At 40.9% G+C, this 21,110-nt stretch overlaps 2 protein-coding genes across 6 annotated transcripts in view; one reads left to right on the top strand and one right to left on the bottom strand.

Annotated features, from left to right (window-relative positions):
* Positions 1-506: 506 nt before the first annotated feature.
* Positions 507-8,853, bottom strand: BLZF1 (basic leucine zipper nuclear factor 1). Of its 3 annotated transcripts, none has more exons than XM_077174318.1 (7): positions 8,719-8,853; positions 7,129-7,170; positions 5,351-5,790; positions 4,520-4,719; positions 2,893-3,021; positions 2,068-2,287; positions 507-1,887 (listed from the first exon to the last, which is right to left on the bottom strand). In XM_077174318.1, the coding sequence occupies exons 2-7, from the start codon at positions 7,145-7,147 to the stop codon at positions 1,702-1,704; spliced, it is 1,194 nt and encodes a 397-aa protein (XP_077030433.1). In that variant the 5' UTR covers positions 7,148-7,170; positions 8,719-8,853; the 3' UTR covers positions 507-1,701. The 3 variants fall into 3 exon arrangements, with proteins under 3 accessions (XP_077030433.1, XP_077030434.1, XP_054483704.1); XM_077174319.1 differs by having other exon boundaries at positions 8,676-8,771; XM_054627729.2 differs by lacking the exon at positions 8,719-8,853 and adding an exon at positions 8,585-8,701.
* NME7 (NME/NM23 family member 7) overlaps positions 8,754-21,110 on the top strand; it is an 88,267-nt gene continuing 75,910 nt past the window's right edge. For 2 of the 3 annotated variants that reach the window (XM_077174320.1, XM_054655185.2), the window contains exon 1: positions 8,763-8,884. In XM_077174320.1, coding sequence (XP_077030435.1) covers positions 8,882-8,884 — 3 coding nt within the window. In that variant the 5' untranslated portion in view covers positions 8,763-8,881. Of the gene's footprint in view, positions 8,885-15,882; positions 15,950-21,110 lie in introns of all 3 variants that reach the window. The other variant, XM_054655186.2, reaches the window with a different exon arrangement.

Raw genomic sequence — 21,110 nt, forward strand, 5'->3', positions numbered from 1 at the left:
CTTTTAAATTTTTCAACATTCACAGTGTTTTCTGGGAGTTCTGCAGTAGACAGAAGTGTAGTAGATGCAAAGGTGATTTGCTGGTAGTGTTTTTCTCGGTTATTTCTGGGGCTAGTTACAGGCATATTGAGAGCATTGGTGTTGGACTGGAGGCTGCTCTGTTGCAGCTTTTGCCAGCATAGCAAGCAAGCATGGACACAAAATGAAAATTTCACATGCTCATGGGACACGTAAGTAATAGGTGCCTTCCTCCTCCCAGTACCTTTCCCTGACACCAAAGGCAGAAAGAGCTTTCTGTGTCTAGCAAGCAAATTCAGGAGGAATGTTTGCAAAGGTTCACACACACCATCTCCCTAATTGTAGAAAACTACAAAAGAGGTGCTTCTCTGTTCAGTGCCTCACACCAGCAGAGTGAAGAGTTTTACAATTCAATGTCATATAGTTCTGTTTATGCTACAAAGAAATCAGGGTCAGAAATGTGATTTCATTAAATCCAGAATTACAGCTTGAAAGCAAGCAAAGGAAGTTTATTGTAGCTTTCTTCATGAAAACCAAATCAGAAGCAGCAACAGCAAGAACTTACACTTTACATATTTTGATCCTGGGTATGAGATTCAAAGGAAAACTGGATAAAAGCAACCATTCCAGAAACCTTTTCCCTAAACTAGACAGCTTCATATGGTAAATTTGGGGGTCAAACTAAGAAACTTAAATAGGCTTCTTTGGATTTAGCAGATTTTCTCCTAAAAGTTCTCTTCAAACCTATGTCAAGAACTTCAAATCTACGTCAAGATTATAAAATCATACAAGTAAAAAAATACTTTTTTCTTAACAGTACCTATGCAAACTTAGTGCTTGTCTTCACCTTCCCATAATACTCAGGAAGACCTTGGGCAAGGACTGAGTCCTAATGCCGGGCCAGGATTCAATGCTGTGTACTAAAGGAAGTATGTCAGTCTGCCCTTGCTGAGGATCAGCTATGCAGCAACTTCACTCTAGAAGCTGAAACAATGGAAAAGCCATTATTTCAGCTCTATGGCAACACAAGAAAAACCTCACCCCATAGAGTTTTCTAAAACCCACTTGAAAGCAGTTACTACTTATATATTATAGCTAGAGTTCATTCAAGCTTTATCTCCTTGACAGGAGGGCTGACATTGCATATACTCTTGCTTTCAGAACTTACAGCTATGAAGAATCATTGCACATACTCCTTTTTATAACTAAATTTAAAAGGTAGAACATAGACTTGAGGGCCGTTCATTACCTTGGCTAAAATTAACCATTTACCATTACTTTATTTTTAAATTTAGACATAACTGATCACCACTTCATTTGCTTTGGTACAGTTACACTTCTGTCTCCCTCTAAAGGGAAATTCATTAAGATTTGCTAATAAGACTATAAATGTCAAATAGTCAAGAGCATCTCTATGCTCTATAAATTGGACCAGCATAATGTTTTTTGTCTTGCCTTTGCATAAGAAAATAAGTAGCTTTCCCCATTGAGAAGTGGTAGAAGCATTCCAGAGACTATGGAAATCCTGTCAATCACTAACTTCAAGAGGTAGAGAAGAAGAAACTGCATAATTTCCAAGGCCAAACCCACCCGTTATGGAAAAAGGACAAAGGGAAGCCTGCTGTACATCAACTAGTGTAATTCTTCAGAAAGAATGCATGTGCAGCTGCCTTGGCTGGGCTTTTAAAGGGCTATCAGCTCTCCTTGACAGTGATTGCAACAATTGAAGGTGACATCTTCATATCTTGTATATGGGTGAAACCTTCCAATACTTTTCTTAGTGGAAAGGAAAGAAGATGGAGAAGTCTCAGAAAAAGAAACTTCTGTTGATGTTTCTGGGTGTGCAGCTGGATCCAGTAGACGTAGCATCTAAGGATGGAAAAATTGACACTGAAAATACTTCTATACAATTTAATGTGCTTTTTCCTTCTCTTAAGAGCTAGGATTTCTGCTCAAAAGCCACTTGTCATCTTTTTTCCAACGTGAAAATGAAACATCTGTTTACCCAGAACTTTAATATAAAGATTAACATGCATCAAGAGCTCTTACCATTTCAGCCATTTTCTCAGCAGGGGTATTGCAAAACTCCACAGCTGTTGAAGTCTTTTTTGGACTGTTAGTGCCAACATTTCCTAGAAGATGTGAGCTTACAGCTTTGGCTAGCTTACAATTCACAGCTGCTAGCTCTGTTGTAGTGTAAGGCTGGGCACTAGGATAGTATGTCTGTTGTCTCCCCCACTGAAGAGAGACCATGAGCTCCTCCAGCAGCCTGTGCAGAAAGAAAAGAAGCACTGCTAGCGGGGTTTGTATTCTATATTGTATAAGCAGCACCCAGCATACTTCAGAGGAATCATCTCTTCCCAAGGCTTAATGCACAAGCTAAATCTTAAACCAAAGAAATGGACCAAAAAAAGTGTTTAAGAACAAGGAGACAAATAGGCTATTCTCCAAGGCAAGGCCTCACCAACATAGCTGATTAATCCTGGGAACACTTATTTGACATCTGGCAGAATAAGCACTGTAAAGTCCAAGTAGGTAGAAGAATCACTTCTTTGATATTTTGCAAGGAAACAGAGAAGACTTGAAGTCAAGTCAGTAAGTGATTAAAGAAAGAAAGCCTGAGGATGTGAGGGATGTCAGTTCCATAGTTTATTACCCTTAAGACCTCAGACCTCCAGAGAATGAAGCAAGTATTCTACTACTTTTGCTCTTTCAGCTCTAAGACTAGGAAGTGACCATACTACACATCAGCATTAATTGATTTTTGTTGAATATCACAGGAAGAAGGGAAAGTTATTTGATTCTCCTCTAGCCTAAAATAAACTGACAAAAATGAAGTTTGCACACAGGTAGTCTGGATTGGAAAAATCATACTTGTGTGTATCAATCATCTCTTGACGGAACTGATCGCGTTCATTCAGCAAGTCCTGGATTGCACTTTGTGCATCCCTGGTTTGGCGCTGAAGAATTGCTCTGGTATTGGTCAGTTCATCAGCCATCACCCTGCAAAGGAAATCTCCAGTCAGTAGTGCAAGTGAACAGCTTGAAAGTCACTTTTTTCTACTACAGACCATAATTTGTCTGCTCAAACTGTCTGCTGTTCTCTGTCCCCTCTCCCATGCAGAGCCTATATCAACCTAATTATGAATAATTTCTGTTCAACTACAGCCAACACGAGTGCAAGATTATGTTTTGACTGAGTTTAAACAATCTTAGGTCACTTAATATAAATCTAATAACAGACATTTCAAAACACCTCGAGAAAGTGTACATTGACAAGGTTCCTGTGAAAGAAAAAGCTAAATACATTTTTCTTTTATTAACAATTCTCACAAGTATGTTGTAATCATGTCTGTTCACTGTTCTCTAAAAATGGAAGCTATGGCTATAGACTGCATTCATTTACCTCTTTGCCCTACCCAGGGGCAATCACAAGATGCCAGATGTGAGTGTTTAAGAGCCACAAAGGAGACAGCTGTTGTCACATTTGCTATTATGCCATGAGGCTTGGCACTACGCAAAAACCAGAATGACATTTAAATAACCACCAGTTAGAAACAGGAGATAAAAATTAACCAGAATGTTACAATATTGAAGAGCGTTACTTCAACCACACTTCTGAAACTCACAGCTCTGATGTCAGAGCTCCTCATAATGTTAAAAAACCCCCAAGTTTACCTAGTAACTCTTGCTAAGACTTACAATTACCGTTACACCCCCTATGTTACACAAGTTACCATTCACCCCATATGCTGAAACTTCTCCAGCAAATTAAAGGGAGGAGACTCTATTCTATTGCCATTTTCCTTCAAGCAGTAAGGTCTTTTATCATATGCATTAAGCATCATAATTCAGTCAGTTATATCCAAGTATAGTAGAAAATTGAAAATCCTAGAACACCATTTAGAGATGTGGTAAGACAACTAAGCAAGTTAAAGTCACTGTCAAATGAGATTTTGACTTTCAGACCTGCTTTTATGGTTAAAGAAGTAACAGTAACGTCCTGAGCAGTAACACAACCAGCGTTTAATAAAGAGGTCCCCCTACTCTTTCTTCTATAGTAGATTGCTAACTGACTATAAGCAGAGCTCCTAAACATATCAGCTTCTTCTCAAATTGATGACTGTACCATGCTTGGGGGGTGGGGGTGAAAATCAACTAACTACCTGTAAGAAAAGTCAGCTGCCTTAGAAGACATTTTTATACCCTAAACTGCATGCATTTTTATCAAAATTAAGAGCTTCTCTTGCTTTCTTGACAAGAGCTGTAGTTGAGATTTTAGGGAGGGCTAGGACTCACTGTATTAGCTCTGAAAAGCAGGACTATTCAGATTTACAAGGAGCTTACTTTCTTTATACCTTTCCTGTATTCTCAGATTTCACAGTAGGTATCACTATGGCTCTTGTGGCTGTCCTCTGCATATGAAACCACACTGCAATGAGTGTATATGATGAAAGACTGAAGGAGAATGCTGTTAGGACAGCTCCATGAGAGGGAATACCTGCTTGCTAGGAACTTGCTTCTCCACACATCACATTGTATAGACATGCGCTCCAACTGCTCTGACAACTGAGCCATATTCCGGCCCAGGACTTCATTTTCTAGGATGAGCTGATTCTTCTCACGAGCCATCCGTTCAAAGTGATACTGCAGATCATCCCCAACAGAAGCAACAAGTAATTTCTTCAACTCCCGATTGACCTAGAATTAGACCAGACTCTCTTGTAACTATCAATAGAGAATAAACACTCTTGAGAATGCAGTGCAACTTACTGCAAATTGCTAACAGTAAATTATCTTTCTCTTTCCAGAATGGGATGTATCCAGGCAAGCATAAACATTTGAGCCTAATGTACATCCAACACCTTCTTGTTTAAATTCTAACAGTCAAAGAGGAAGAATGAAAGCCTACTGCAGGAAACAAAGTTTCAGTAGTATTCAACTCCTGCATCAGTAAGATAACAAAGGGTTAGACAATACATCCACATGTGTTTGAAGTAGGAAGTTATAGTCAACCTTTCAGCGGTTGGCATAACACTTTCCATTTAGCGATTAAGGAGCAAAGTCTTTCCTCATGAAAGATTCATTCCTCTGCAGCTATCTAGTGTGTTTCTCCTAGCTAAGTCTTTGACTCTTTCATCTGTTGTCAGAGAAGCAGCACTGGAATACTTTGATGTACTTCTACTCTATATCTTAGCTGGTAAGTTCAAAAGGGAATGTATTTGTTTCAAGGCTAAAGTGTCATAGCAGTTCTCTTTCCTCACATTCACAAACTGCTTCTACAAACCAAAACAGTTCAGCTGTGGGAGAGAAAACACCTTTAACTTCTTACCTCGGTCTGTATACGCAGCTGATTAGAGAGACCTTCTTTATCTTGTAACAACCGCTTTTCTGAATTCTTTAGCTTTTCAATTGCATTTTTCAGCTCTGTCTGTTCTTTCTTGGGATCTGTGGCTCCATCTGACTGATGGAATGTGTCTGCTTTATGTCCCGCAGATTTAGCTACCTTAGCATTTTTAGTTGGAACAACATGGGTGATGGCTGCTTTGGGGACTAATATTCGAATAGCTTCAATCTCCACTGATTTATCTGCATGTACTTTCCCCAGCTGCAGAACTCCAGGACTCAGGGAAGAAGCTGTCTTTTTATGGGGGCTGTGGTGGATGTGATGGCTTGCAGTGTTGGCTCCAGTGATTACTTCCACTGCTCCAGCTGTCTGCTCTGTTTCCATGCCATCTCCAGGTCCTCTAATGGGTGCTGAGGCATCATCAACTGAAATTTAGAAATTGTGGAGGAAAAGTTTACCACCTTTCACTTGGTTATAGCATCATTTTAAGTCTTCCCTTAATTTCTGCACTTCAAAGCTGGAGATTTTAATTGTACACTGCATGTGTCAAATAGTCCATTGCAACAGTGATTATCAAGCACAAGTCAGAAAATCATAGAATGGTTTGGACTGGAAGGGACCTTCACAATTATCTTGTTACAACACCCCTGCTGTAAGCAGGAACACCTTCCACTAGACCAGGTTGCTCAGGGCCCTGTCCAACCTGTTCTTGAACACTTCCAGGGATGGGGCATCCACAACTTCCCTGGGAGCCTGTTCCAGTGTCTCACCACCCTCACAGTAAGCCCTTACTCAAATGGGCATTGCTCATTAACAACAGCAGTACAAGACACAAGCATTGATCTGAATTTCATTAATTTTAATTTGCTGCTGCCATACAAGATTAAATGCAGACACAAAAAAGAGCTTTCCTGGAAAAAAAAAAATTCTTGACAACAGTACTTATGGACTGAAAACAAAATCAGGTTTTGGGAGCTGGCAGAATCAGAGCAGTTTCATTTAAAAAGCAAGAAGAAAATGAAAACAGCTATTACCCAGACAGCTACTAACACCTTAAGAAGTTTAGTAGACTTTTAAGTACTAACAGATTTTAGTTGCCCTAGTGAAGGTTTAAGAAAAGCCAACAACCCAGTCCTGCTCCACTTCTGAACTACAGACTCCAGCATTCCCAGTAATGCTGCATTCTGCTCTATAGTCCCCAATATACATGACATTTACTGAAATTAATTTTATTTAAGTCCACTAAGTTTTCAGCTGAATTAATTATTATTGTAGTACTGTTTCCTCACAATGGGTGAGAAATACAAAGTTTCTGAGGGCATGGCTACACATACTGCTTTTTTTTTCTCATACTGCAGGCAGTAATGTGAGCTTGTGTCTTCTATCCAAATATTAATGGATTTCAAAAATGCTGTAATCACACCATTAATTGCCTTACTTTCAAGTTCGCTGAATCAGTACCTACAGGTTCTAAATACCAGAGGAGGCTGTCAGACAAGTGTACAGACAGATCACAGTACCAATGACAATCTTATTTTTCAATATCAAGCTGGATTAGAAAAACTACATTCAATTGCTGTTCCATCCAGGCAGCTCTGGTTTTCACTGCAATAATGAAGTCACAGAACTACTTCCTCATAGCTACATAAAAGGAGTAAGTTTAAATGAAAGGAGACGGGTATACAGTGTAACGCTGGTGTTTAGAATTCCAGTTAAAGAACTTTTTTAATCAAGTCTGCTTAGATGTCATATGAACAACCTACCTTTTTCTAGAGATGTCATTTTCTCTTCCTAACTAGGTAAGTCTGAGGAAGAAATAAGGAGAAGAGGAAAAAAAAATCTTTAGCAAGGTCACCACAGCAGTTAATCTTGGATTATCTTGTTTTCTAGTAAAACCTCAAAACTCCAGTTCAGTAGCACAGTGAAAAAAACCACATCAAAACAAATGGGGAAAACACAAAATTATAAAAACTACACCAAAACACACAGAGTTAAAAGGAGAAGATTGTGAGTCTTCTGGCACTTGTGTCTTTTTTTTACCAAGAGCTGCACTTCAACTCCTTTGCATTGCTCCTCATCTTGTTCCTGTTTCCATTCCTCTTTTTTTTTTTTCTAGTCTCCCTCCCTCCTTTTTTCAGTCAGCCTCCACCTTACCCTTTCAAAGTCTGTAACACTCCCACAGTACAACTGCATGACCGTGGCAAGATAACCTAAAATAATCACAGAACCACAAGAAAAGGAAATCCCACATTGTGCTTCAAGCAAATGAAGAGGTGAGGAGGAAACAATGGCAGCTGCACAATTCCTTCAGTCCTGCTTGCTGAAACGACCTTTTTGATAGGGCCAATTCTCAGTCAAAGAAGGAGTCAGTGCCCTGAGGGGGTGCACATGGTTAGTTTAACTAACAACAAAAGCTGACCTCCAGTTTGGCCCAAACCACCATCCTGGCCATTTTCTCTCTTATCCACCAAAGGTATTGACCATTGCCACATTCATCCACAGAGCCATCCATTCTCAATTATACAAGTCTCTCATCCCTCTTTTCTAGGGTCTAAGTTCCTTTGAGATCAGTATACTCCTATCTTATTTGGCTGGCTTTTTTTTTCCCTGAAAAAAGGGATTCTCCCCATTATTCAAGGGAGATCCCCAGGGCCCTTGCTTCTTTTCCCTGAACCAATAACTGAAATGGTTTAACTACAGCTTTTTGACTTCCATCGCAGCAGCTCTCTGCCCTAAAAAGAAAATGGCAGCAGTGAGCACACTGCTACTTTCGGGTTTCCAGACTAAAGATTTGTTTTGTGTCAGGCAGGTTTATCTTTTGTGATTAACAGACGGACCTTTTCGTCCTTGAGCTGTCTCAAACTACAGATACAGAGATGTCTCACCATCTGTTGCTTCTACAACTGGAGTTGTGTGTTTCCTTACTTAATAGCATTAGCTGTTAATCACCAGTGCTGTTCGTTCCTTCTGACTGAGGATCTCTATTTACTTGATGAGAACGAGGAGGAGAAAAGCATAGCTGCTCAGGAAGAGGCAAGAATACTCAACGAAAGACTGATTAGGAGCATTTGGGCTTATCTGCTCCATCAGACACGACCTGCCGGTGATCCTGCTCCTTCAGAGTTCACACTATAATCTGGCCAGTTACGTGCGGGAGCACTGTAAGCCCTCCCAACATGTCCCCTCCTCCTCCCTCTCCCTCACTGCTTGCATCATTACCTCTCAGGACGCCGAGCCCTGCAGGATCCAGGACCTCGCACAACCACTGCCTGCCCAGCCCCCCGGGCCCCCTGCCCCAGCCCCGACAGACCGGCCTGCAGCAGCGACGTCGCGACAGCCCCCACGGTTGTCACCTCGGCAGCTTCCGCGTCCGGCGGCGGGCGGGGCGCCCCGCGTGTCGTGTCCGCTCCCGCCCAATCGCGGGCCCGGGCGCGGGAGTGGCGCTTCGGTTGCCGGGGGAGGGGCGGGCCGAGCATCGCCATCGCGGCCGTCATCATCCTCATTACCGTCATCGCAATGGTGAGGGGGGACACGGGGCCGGGGACAGCGGCGGCTCCGCGGGCAGAGCCCCTCCGGGCCGCGGGAGGGACGTTCCTGGCTCCGCCCGGCCCTGGGCTGAGGGGCCCGCGGGGCGCGGCCGGGGGGTGTTTGAAGGGGCCGTTCGGGCTCGTTGGTGCCCAGCTGTTGGGAAGCTGCTGCTGCTGCCCCCCCCCGGAGCTGCCCTGAGTGGGGAATAGACTGTGCCAGGAGCTCGGGAAACCGGGCGGGAAGGCAGTGGTGCATTTGGAGGAGACAATACGTTTCAGGTGCCACAGTCTTTATTCTTGACTGGATCTGCTGTGTAGTAATGCAGGGCAGACGACAGGATGTCATTGCAGGGGCAGTAATAAGAAAAACCCAGTTTGCATTTTAATCTCGGGGAGGGTGGTTGGGCACTGAAACAGGCTCCCCAGGGAATTGGTCAGAGTTCGAGAAGTGTTTGGACAATGCTCTCAGACATAGGGTATGACTCTGGATGCTGCCACGTGCAGGGCCTGGAGTTCGACTCCTCAGTTCTTGTGGTTCCCTTTCATCATAGCATATTCTGTGATTATAATGAAACTCAACTGGGTCCCCGTTGCCCAAGATGGTGTGCAAACCCCAGTGTTGTAGAGCTGATTAAAAAATCAACGGTTTTGAGCTGTATTTTGTACTCAGACTCATATGCAAGACACATGCAGTAGTTAGGGACATGCGCCTGTGGGTGGGTCCACCCTTACACACCTGTCCTCAGCACCTCAAATTTTCCCCAGCCCCTCCAGCAGCTTATTTTGCACCTTGCTTTCGGAGCATAAACTCAAGATCACCATTTGCCACGTAAATAGAAATGCCACTGTTTGTTTTCAGATAAAGGGGTTACAAGTGTTCTGTTTAATCCAGGTAAAACTGTAATTTTCAATTCCCACGTTGAATTTATTCACGTCGGCAGAAGTCCTGCTTTGTGAGTTGTACCTTAGGTAAAGCATTTGGTTTGTTTACATTGATTGTCACTGAGTTTGATATGTTTCTAACCTCCTTTTATTTCTGAGGTGATACCAACTTAACTTCATTAAACAGTTCAAAATCTTATAGCAACCTCTAACAAAATGTTTCATGGCATGTTTGTTTAATTTCTTTTGAAAAGCCTTCAGTGATAGGAACTACATGATCAGTTGTCGTAATTTCATTGCATGATGATTTTTATAGGTGGCTGAGTTTTTTCCTGTTACATTCTGTGCTGGAAATTATACCAGTGATTATTTGTTCTGTTCTTTGTGGTTAAAGATATTCCATTTTGTCTTTTATTTGTAAAAGTACTTCAAGATTTTAACTTTGCCCTTTCCTCATTTCACATTTTTCTTCAGTAAACAAATTTTGTTCTCTTAATATTTTTCTTCTGGTAACTGTGGTTTTAAAATGTAGTCATTTTCCACTTTGCCTGCAGTTTTCTCTAAATGTGGTGTTTAACCTGCAGGTTTCTTCCCAGTTACATTGTGTTCCACTGCAGCTGAACAGAGCAAAATATTTGTTTCTTGTGTCTTAGATCTTCATATTGTCAAAGTTACCGTATTTGTTTTTTTCCTGAACTGTTTTGCACTCTCACTACAACCTAAAATATATCAGATTTCCTGTGATCTGGCCAATTTCTCCCCTCATATTTGAATTTTTATTGTAATACTTTGCATTTGTTTCTATAGAATTTTCATATTATCATGTTGATTTCTACTTCTAAGATGCGTGCAATCTTTCCCACACCTTAGTTGTCAGCCCAGATTCTGGAAGTGTGCTTTCTCAGTTTCATTTTCAGAGTAGTAAGAAAAATCTGAAATAAAGCAGGTGCATGGCAGATCATTGTAGTACACCATCTGACTCCCAGTTGGCCAGGGAAGTATTCCTAATTACATCTTCATATGATAGATGTAACTGCTCTTTAGTTTAGGCCACAATGCCTTATTCGGCTTGTCAGATTCTCAGGTGTCAGATTAAAAGCCTTATCAGTTGCCTTTTTGTCACAAATGTGGCTTCTCCCTTTCTCACTGTGTCAGGAAAAGATTTGTTCTTGACAAACTTTTATTATGTTATTGTTGTCTTAGATGTTTAATAACCAGCTATGTAATAACTCGTTCCATTATCTTCCCAAACACTGCCTCTCTTGCCCTTCTCCTGTGCCCTTGAAGTGTGGGACCTTTCTTCTCTGGCTTTGAAGTGTTACAGAGTCCTGTTGGTTTCTTTCATACTTAAAAACCCACTAATTTTCCACTCATATGCCCTTCATTGTGGCAGTTCCCTAAAATGCATTAAGAATAATTTGGCAGCTGGAAGGTGATGGGAGAACAGATGTTTGGGAATGAGTGCTGCTCATGTGGACACAGGATCCTGGGAAAGGGCTGACTGTTGTATGCCATGACTTTATGCACCTGACCCATCTTAAAGCTGTTCAGAATATCTTTTCTCAGGAGCAAAATCAGAATATAAGAGATGTCTTCTGGTGGATTCTAATACGGACCTATAAGCTGGACTTTAGCCTCAGCATTTTAATTAGATTCTGAAAGTAATGGATTTTGGGTTAGGAAGCTTGACCAACCTTTAGTACTATGTTGCTTCCACTTAATCATGTAACTTCAGTAAGTTTTAACATATATCCCTACTCAAATCAAAACCTGTTACAAGTCATCTCAGGGCCACAGAAAGAAAAAGGTAGTAACTTTTAGTGGAATCAGTTTGGACGGTATTTGTGTCACACCCTGTACTCCACTCATGTGCAAGCGGTGCTCTGGAAGTGGTTGTGTGTAAAAACTGGGCAGGCATATTGCTGTTGTGGCAGAAGCTGAGGTAAAGGGACAAATGTTCTGAAATATCCTGCAGTTATTAGTCAAACAGTACTTTGGCTTTACAGCCTGCTAATCAGTGGAGACCAGCTTTCCTTGTCATCAAATGGCAGCATTTCAGATCAGTTCTGGTGCATTCTGGTGTCTGGTTTCTAATTGTGTGAGACCTGGCTGCTGTGGACAGGGAGCAGTAAATTCCCAAAGGGAAACCTGCTTTTCTCCACCCAAGATGTGCTCTCCCTCTTGGCTGCTGAAGCGCTCTACTGTTCTGTGGTGGTACCTTTCATACAATCACATACAGAGATGTATTTGTCCATGATCTTAACAACATTATTTTCTTTTGATTCATAAGTTTGGTGCACTCTGACACTTGAAAGTGTTTCAGATATGGAAGTGCAGCATTTTCCAGAGAACAATGGGCTCCGTTCACCGCAGATACAGAGCCTGATTGCAGTGGAAATTCTGTGCCTAGGCGCAATTTAGAGGATTTCCTTTTCTTCCACCCTTTGAAACAGTTATTGTTACCCCTGCATTCTGACAGCTGCATCCTACATTACAAAGACTCTTTGAACAATAGGACAGACAAATTATTTCCTTCTTGTGCATAAAGGCATCAAGGCACATAGAAGCCAGGTGACTTGTCTAATTTCTGGTTTTGACCTTGTGGATGTAGAAGGACAGAATTAGTGGAATTTAAGTGTCCAACTACCTTAGTTCTTTTTGCAGAATTAAGGGAAAATATATATGAAATTTACTTTCCTGGTTTCCAGAGCTTGCAGTCTTGTAATTTTGACAAAACACTTATATGTATCAAGGGATGAGCAGTTCAGCCCACTTCAACAGAAAATTTTACACCTTGTGTGTTATGTTTGCTCTAATTATTATTTTCATCAGTTCATTAGTAAAACCCACAGCTTGGAGAACATCAACATGGAAATCATCGCCCTTTAGACAAGACAGGGAAGAAAAATGAGAAATTTTTTAAAGTGCTTTGATTCATCACTGGAAAATACTTCTTTTTTTTAGAAATGGGTCTTAGGAAATGAATCAGGAATTTCTAGAACTTGACAATAGTGAGGCCTGGGTTTTCATGGCGTGTTCAGATTTTCAGCTGAAGACTTTATAAAGGGAGAACAGCTCATGGGGCCATGTTGGTTTATAGGAGTTTCTCTTGGGACCCAGTGATCTCAACCATACTGGATGATCTGGTAAAATGGAATAATTTTGATGAAGATCTGTCATTCAGAACTGCTTATATAAACAGACTAAACTCTCCCCTGCTAATAGACTTTCCTGAACAAATGCAAGTTTATAAAATGACTTTTTGTAATTTTCAAATTGCTTACTTCCTGTTGCAAAACAGCTGCCATTAAAAAAAAAAAGGCATTTAAACTTTTCCAGGAAATGTGCAATATCTCTGCAAAAGACACTTTCCTAATGCTTAAGAAATTTTGCTTCTTTGGTCTTCAAACAAAACTCAGTTTCACTCGAGTGACAGCTGATGATTACATTGAATTTTCCTCAGCTGCACAGTGGCCTGATCCTGTCAGTTGAAAATTTGCAAGGCAGAACCAACCACAAAGACAATTCTCTGTACTTAATGTCCAACTCTCATTTGCAGTATTTCATCACAGGGAAAAAAAAATTGTATGCAGGTAAGGAGAAAATAAGCAGAATGCTATCAGGTAGCCTCTAACTTCTTATTTCATGGTGAGTCTTCCTGTGAGCATCAGGAGAGTGTCATGGTTTTGTCTTGAATGGTGATTGCAAACAGTGGAAATTTGCTTCTTCAGCAGGTAGGCTGTGTGCATTGCATAAGATGTAGCTGATAAAATAACAGATTCTTTGGCACTCTGTCAAGCAAATTTGAAAACTGTCAAAACTGTTTGAAAACCCCCATAACTTTCCTTTGTTCCAAGAGCTCATTTTGGGTTTGATGTTGACATGTTTATGACATTATGTGCTTTATAAAGTACCACCCTACAAATACAAAGTTGAGAGGTTTAGAATCCATGGGATAAATTACCTCCTACTGTAGCCAAGTCTTGGCTTTGGCTTGCAGAAATTACCATCTCTCCAAATGTAATTTTAGATTAATTGATGGCTCTTCTGATGGGGTGGCTCAAACAGGTGACATTGTGATAGTCAAAGTTACCTAACATTGTCTGATGATAACTTTGATACTGATCTCCCTTTGTTACCCAGAGTTGTCTGTCCAGATCCTTTGGGTTGTGGGTACAGATCTTAATAACTGACATGTTGGTCCTAATGGTATGCTGGGTTTTTTAAAAATATATATATTGCTAGAAACTCAAGAAGTTCAGGAATTACTCAGTGAACCAGTGCCAGGAATAAAGAAAAGTACAATTTTTCAGTTAGCAGTAAAAAATAGTAGAATTTGATGACAGAGGCAGTAGTTATTTAGAGATGCTCCAGGCAGATTTGATGTGGGTAAAATTTACAGTTAACCATCAGAGCTCAGCACTTTTTGAAAGTACGTCTAAATTGTTATTAATACAGGAACCCAGCTAGTCTGTGTTAGATCAGGAGCAGCTTGGAAGGATGAGCATTACCTTTGGGCAAAGAGACACCAAGCTATAATTACAACCATAGAATCATCATTTAGGTTGGAAGGGACATCAAACCTGCTCAAAACAGGTCTAACCAGACCAGGCTGTTCCAGGCTGTGTCCTGGCAAGTCCTGAACATCTCCCAGGATGGAGATTGCACACATCTGGGCATCCTATGCCAGTGCTTGACCCCCCACTTGGTAATTCTTTGTTTTTCAAGTGTATGACTGGAATGTTCTATGTTTCCATGTTTCCTTTGCTTTTTTTGCTCTCACTGTGCACCTTCAGGAAAAGTCTAGTTCCATCTTTTTGGTGTATTTCACTTAGGCAGCTGCAGACATCAGTAAGGTCACCCTCAGCCTTCTCTAATCTGAGTGGGCTCAGTTCTCCCAGACTCCTCACGTGTCCTGCTCTCCAGACCCTGAATGACTTGGTGGCCAGTGGCTAAGCACTAATAACTGAACCTTTTAGGTTTTTCTGTTTGATGGTGTCTGTTTCCTTTAAGCCAAAGGAATAGTGACCCTCTAAAAAGTGGTTTTAGCTGTTCAGTTGCCCATTTTAGTGTCAGTTTCTAGAATCCTATGGTGATCTAGTATATCTGGGTGGGATACTCTGTTAGTCATGAAGTGGCTGGTGAGAAACAATGGTTGTAGGTAATAACTACAACCAGTTATTACCTATTGCTCTAAGTCTGAAGAGGGCTTTTCCATAAACATTGACTTTTAACTATAATTGTAGCTGCGAGAAATAATCACCAAAAGTACTATTTCCTGACAGTGAGCACTGTGCTTTGCCTAATGCATCCAATATTTTGTGTTCCCTTGTGTCCTTATACAGATGGAAACCAGAGGCTCTGGTGCCTCAGCAGCACACCGAGGTCACTCAGTAGTGTTGTGTGGGTGGAACCCCATAGTTCTCTCCCAGTCAGGAAAATGGAAAGCAAAAAACATGTATGGCAGGGCTTTGGAGCATGCTGTCACAGTTTAATACTAAGAATGACAGCTTAGCAAGTATTTTCATATATAATTAGCGTATCTCAGATCAGACGAGCACATACAAGAGGTAGAAGTTTGGCTTTTTTTTTCTCACATTCTGTGCCTATTAGAGTTATGAGATAAATTCTGTGAGGTGCCTTTATGAGTTGTCCTAGGGTGGGCAGCTCTGATACTCACTTAAGAATTGTGGTATTGAGAATTTTGGGAGGGTGTGGGATTGGCATTGGGAGGGTGGGCCTTGAGGAAGGCCAGGCATTGAGGAAGGCCACCTGCCCATGTGTCTCAGTTTTCCTGTGTGAAAGGACTTCATCACCCTGGCTGTTGGGATCTGTGCTTTATCATTTAGTCATTTCTACCTCCTCTTATGAGGTTACTAGTTTTTAAGCTCTAGGTGTACTAGGAAGAGATAGCAATGGCTTCTAACTGATCATTTCAGAAGTGAATTCTTGAGGTTTAAATAAGGTGCTCAACCTGTCCTTGGGCAGCAGAGGGTGCTCATGTCTTTGGAAAGAAGTGGTGCTCTTCCGAGATGTGTTTCTGAGAGCCTGTTGCATGATTGTAACTACCTTAATTATATTTTTTTAAAAATCGCACTTTTCCTGCAGAATACTCCAACACACTTGGAAGGAGAGCTACATATAAGAAAGGGCTACACATGGGAAGTGGAGAGAGGTGGGTAGGCATGCTTGAGCCTGTGTACCTGTTCTTGCACATTTAAGTGTGATCCCTCACTAAATTTAATACTCCTCCTATTTTTAGCCTTTCCTTGTTTTCTTTCTCCTACTGTAGGGACTGTGTCATGCTGTATGTTTTCTAGTTATATAGGAGCAATGCTGTCCTCGCCCTGTCCCGTGGTCTCTTTTACAATACACTCTTTGAACTGTGATCTTTTAAGTCGGAAGACTCCCAAATCACTGGGATGGAGTAGAAGAACTGTGGTCTGGATCCAATCCTTGCAGCTACTGACATTCTGGACTAGCAGTGTTTCCTGGAGGCAGCTGCAGAGGCAGTGGGCTGAGCAGCATTTTCCCTTTCTGACTTTTTCCACAGGTGCCTGGTTCCTGTGCTCCAGTGAAGGGTCTGTGAAAGGAGGAAATTAGGATGAACTGACTAACCTGCCTCTGCTCTGCTTTGTCAAAAAGAATGGGGATTTATGATGCCTAAATAGTACAAATATTTTAGCTATTAAATCTTGGTATGTTTCCATGAAAGGAGTGATGGTGATGATTATTCCCACTTTACAAAAGTGGGGAAAATAGCCTCCTTTTTCAAAAGGTCCTGAACATCAAATGCACTAATGCAGGGGGCAGCTGAGTAGGTGGAACTAAGCAATCTTATTCAACTATGTATGGGATTGGAATCTCAGTCACTGTCTTCATCCAGCAGAGATGTTTGTATCTCAGGGGAATAACATAGTTCATTTGTGCAAATCTGATAACAAAAGTCCTATGCTTTGGGAGAGAAATAATCTGTAAATTGTAGAACAAATATTCATCAAGTGAACCTGTAAAAAAGTCTGTTAGGATTGGCAGAGTTTGGGAATATGATTACAGTCACCCACAGAAGATTTTGATTTCTTACTTCACTAGTGGGAAATTGCTGAACAGCTTTTATCATGAGAACTTCTGTTTGCATGTAACTTGTCATTAGTCTGACTTCAGAATATATTATGACCATGACATCTGTGGGCTGAAATCTGGATTTAGTCCAACTACCTTAGAATTTGACACAATCTGAGAAAAAGTAAAGCCAGCATTGGTTAAGCAGTAGTGTAGACAACGTACTAGCTGTTACTGCCCACAGTAGTGGATGAGAAACGTGTCAGCACAGTTGTCAGCTTCATAGGACCATAAATTGCTACTAGACCATGGCAAGCTCTGACTGTTCTAGGTGGATGCATCGTCTGTGGTCTTCAGAGCATTCACACAGACTCCAGGGTGCTAATTGCTCGTGATATTGGCTGGCTGGAGGACCCGCTCTCCCTTAGCTGTGATTCCAAGGCAACCAACTAGTTCTTGTTAGAAAAGCTTTTCAGAAGATTATTATGAGCTGAGATAATCTGAAGATGCTGTAGGCATTATAGTGCTTTGAAGTGCTGTTAACAGCTTTAGTTTAGGATTTGTAGGTGTTTCCTTTCAAAGCTCCACTTCCCAGCTGCTTGTAGCTTTCTCCAGTTTTAACCATTCTGTGTAAAGATTTCCAGATTGATTCTACAAGAGGTTGAAAATTTAATGGAATACCTGAATAAGAATGTGTGGGGAGTAAATCTGAAAAGTGCTTCAGAATCCTAATAAAAACACACAACCCCCCCAAACAAACAAACAAACAAACAAAAACAAAACAAAAACCAAAACAAAAAAAATCTGTGTTCCTTTGGAAAGCTTTAGTTCTCAAAATACTGGAAATTGAAAGCTAAAGGTTTGGCAGAGGAATGGCTTTCTGTAAAAGGAAACTACCTTTGAGTATTGACATCAGCTTTAATGTTAGGCCAAATTTTGAGCCTTTCAGAAATGTTTTTCCTCGAAGTACAATATTGGATGGATCTTGTAATGGGGTGTGCATAGGTAGCTCAGTGTTTCACTTCCTTGGAATCACGTGGAGGCATTAATCTCGCTGTGGGAAGGTGGAGACAGAACATTCAGCAGCTGACCACGGCAGAATTAGTTCTGCCACTACTGGCTGATTAAGTGCAAAGCACCTAAACTTTGTGCTCAGATGTGATTATGTGGGATGACCTGCGTTGCAAATCGTGCTCTGAGTCAGGGAACAGCTCTGCTTTTGCTTAAATCACTGTCAGGCTCTGCTGGAGTTAGTGGAGGCAGACAGGCACGTGCTGAGCACTATTTATTGCTCTGAGAGGAATTACCTGTGATCATGTAATTACAAGTGCAATAATATATGAGCCTATCATCTGCAGCTTTATAAATGTGCAATAAATGGCCACATGTTCTGCTAAAGATAAGATGTAGCTGGTCTTCTAAAGCTACACCTGTGTGGACAGAGCAGTGAGGAGCAGTATGGCATCCTTGATGTGTTTTAGAGAAACTGTTTTGAATAATTAGAAAAATAACATGAATCCTGTAAATAAGTATTCAAGTATGACATGCAATTGTGGAATGAAATTTTCACTAGGTAGGCTTTGCTTTCTACAAGGAGAGGATAAAAAGAGATATGCCTATAAAATTCATCAGTGTGCTTTTGAGTGCAAGGCTTAGATTGAGAATAGTCTGTAGTCAAGACATTGTCATGGAAATTGCAGTTGCCAGATGTTTTTCCTTTTGAAAAGTGATTTTTTGATTTCACTTTTTCACTAAAGAAGAGCCTGTTGAGAAAGTAGTGGGAGGTGCAACAGCAGTGAGGGGGCTGCAAAATTGGAGTTCTAAAAATTATTCTGACTTGTGTGTCAGAAACATGAATAGAAGAGGAGGAGGAAAATGAGTTTTAAGAGACAGAGCTAATTGAGTGCTCTATCTACACAGTGTTGTGGATTTAAGTTTTGCCTGGAAAATATCCTGTATTACATAAACTGTGAAGGCAGAAGATGGCTTGAATAACATAGCTTAATAAGCATGCACTGATGAGAATTCATTTTTGTACTTAAGGTGCACTAAAATGCTGAAAATCAGAGCACTTTCTGCCATGCAGAATGTTAGACTTCACTGTGAGCTCAACTATAGTTAGACAACAGAGAATCCAGGCGGGTATGGGCCTTTATTAAACACCTGAGCTGAAGAGAGGCTCTGGTCACAACAGTCAAGGATAAGAAACATGAATATAGAGAACCAGGCCTCATTATTTCTCATGCTCGCAGAAGTACTTGACTTTTTAAAGAGATTTTTTAGAAATTTCAATTGTTTTAAGTGTTATTGAATTTTATTTTTCAGCTTTATGTCTGCAGAGGGTTGTCACATTTAAGATGTCCTTCCATCAAAGAGCAGCACTCCTAACACACTGGTTAAGACTGTCTTTTAACCTAATTAAAATTAGATTTTTTTTTGGTCTGGTGGTCTGAATCTGCGACCACTCGGTGCCATGTGGGAAGTTTGTCATCGTGCAGGGCCTGCACCTAAAAGCATTCAGCTGAAAATAAAGCAGGACTTGCCAGATGTTGAAATGGGAGAGCAGGAAGGCTATCAAGTCAACCATTTAAAGCAATCAGAGTATTTCTGGGGCTCTGTACAAAGCAGGTGCTGCTGTGATGGTGCTTCTGTCATTGGCCTGCAGGGGGAGTATAACACTGTCAGTGGCTGCTTCTGGCTGAAATTCTTGGCTCTTGCTCCTCAGAGCAGGAGTTTGTCAGTCACTGCTTTTCATTTGCGCTGAAGCCCTCTTCAGGCCTAGGAAGTAGCATTAAATATGAAGTGGGGATTGGTCTGGGAGAGCAGTAGTTGGAGATTTATGGGCTTTGAGGGACAGTTTCAAATAATTCATAACAGGACTTAGATACCTGGTAGAGGTTGATCACACATTTATAGCAATATCTTCTGGACTTTGGAAGCTGATTATATGTTTATAACAACAGTTTCTGGGCCTAATTCTGAAAATAATGTTCTTGGTGAAAGCAGTTGGTCTGGTCCCACACTTCACCCCTGTGAAGGCCAACGTCTGTCTAAGGAATGCACCAGCACAAATGGTGATAGTTAGTGGGTTTTTTGTAGAAACTATAAAGAGGAAAGATCGAGATACCTCTTCACTGGCCATTTCAGCTTTTCTTTTGGTTGCCAAGCTCTAATACTTTTGTGATTTTTTAAAAATCTAGTTTCTTCCTAAAAGCATAAGGTATGTACATGTTCATGCATAAGCAGACTACTGGATGTTGGAGTCAATGAGCTTCATGATATCTTCACATGAAACATTTTATTATAACTAGTATTCTTATGCTTTGAAACCATCTTATTTTTTATAAAAATACTCTTGCTCTTCCAAAGTATTTTTGAGAGTTCACCAACCTGGTTTGAAGGGGGAACAGGTTGTGAAATAATGTTTCCTTAAAATTGTTCATTTTAAGAATTTTAGGCAGCTTCAGAGCAGCCTTTCCAGAAAGCTTTTTTGGTGTTTCTCACTGATTCAGACCACCAGACAAAAAAAAAATCTAACTTTAATTAGGTTGAAAGGTAGTCTTAACCAATGTGTTAGGAGTGTTACCCTATTTCTATTTGGTGTGAGAATAGTTCCTGTCTGCTGGTCCATCCTGTTCCCAGTGATTTTCATAGAAACAGCTTGGTCTGTGCTTTACTGGAGGTTTTCCCTGTGACAGCAGAGTTTTACAAAATATAGAACACAATATCAATATAGAACAATATCAGGATGGATTGGATTCAGCTTTTACCGAGATTTGTGCAGTCTTTTTATTGCTTCATTAGGAGATGATTCAAATACTTTGATTCTTTTTCTCTTTGGTCTGATTTCAGAGTCATTGAGTTACTGAGAAAAATCGAAGGAGCAGCAGACAACAAAAGTGCACACTGAAAATGTAGCAATACTCTGCATGACTCCTAAAGCTGTAATATGTGAGCAATGGGCCCTGAGCCTGTGTCAGATAGTGTCAGGCATGCTGAAGTTCCTGACAGCCTGTGTAACCTCATAGAAACCAGATTGCTAATGGCATGTAAAGGTGCACTTTCTAGATACCTCAGGGCTTTCTAATTTTGAGAAATACTTTGGTACTGTTTCATGTGAGGTTCTCTTGAGCTGAAAAAAAGAATCAGCTCCTGATTCCCTGTGTTCTCAATTGTAAGATAAACTCTAGTATGACGTTTCTAGTCAAAATCAGAGGAGGAGGAGAGAAGTAGTCACTCCAGAATAGTACAGTGGTGTGGCTGTCAGGTGAAGC

Source organism: Agelaius phoeniceus, chromosome 2, assembly GCF_051311805.1.
Source record: "Agelaius phoeniceus isolate bAgePho1 chromosome 2, bAgePho1.hap1, whole genome shotgun sequence".
NCBI lineage: Eukaryota > Metazoa > Chordata > Aves > Passeriformes > Icteridae > Agelaius > Agelaius phoeniceus.

Excerpts from the sequence above, each read along its gene's own strand:
- BLZF1 (XM_077174318.1), bottom strand. Across the intron at positions 4,720-5,350 it reads AGCTGCGTATACAGACCGAG|GTCAATCGGGAGTTGAAGAA; the intron begins GTAAGAAGTTAA and ends GTCTAATTCTAG. Across the intron at positions 3,022-4,519 it reads AGCAAGTTCCTAGCAAGCAG|GGTGATGGCTGATGAACTGA; the intron begins GTATTCCCTCTC and ends TTTCCTTTGCAG.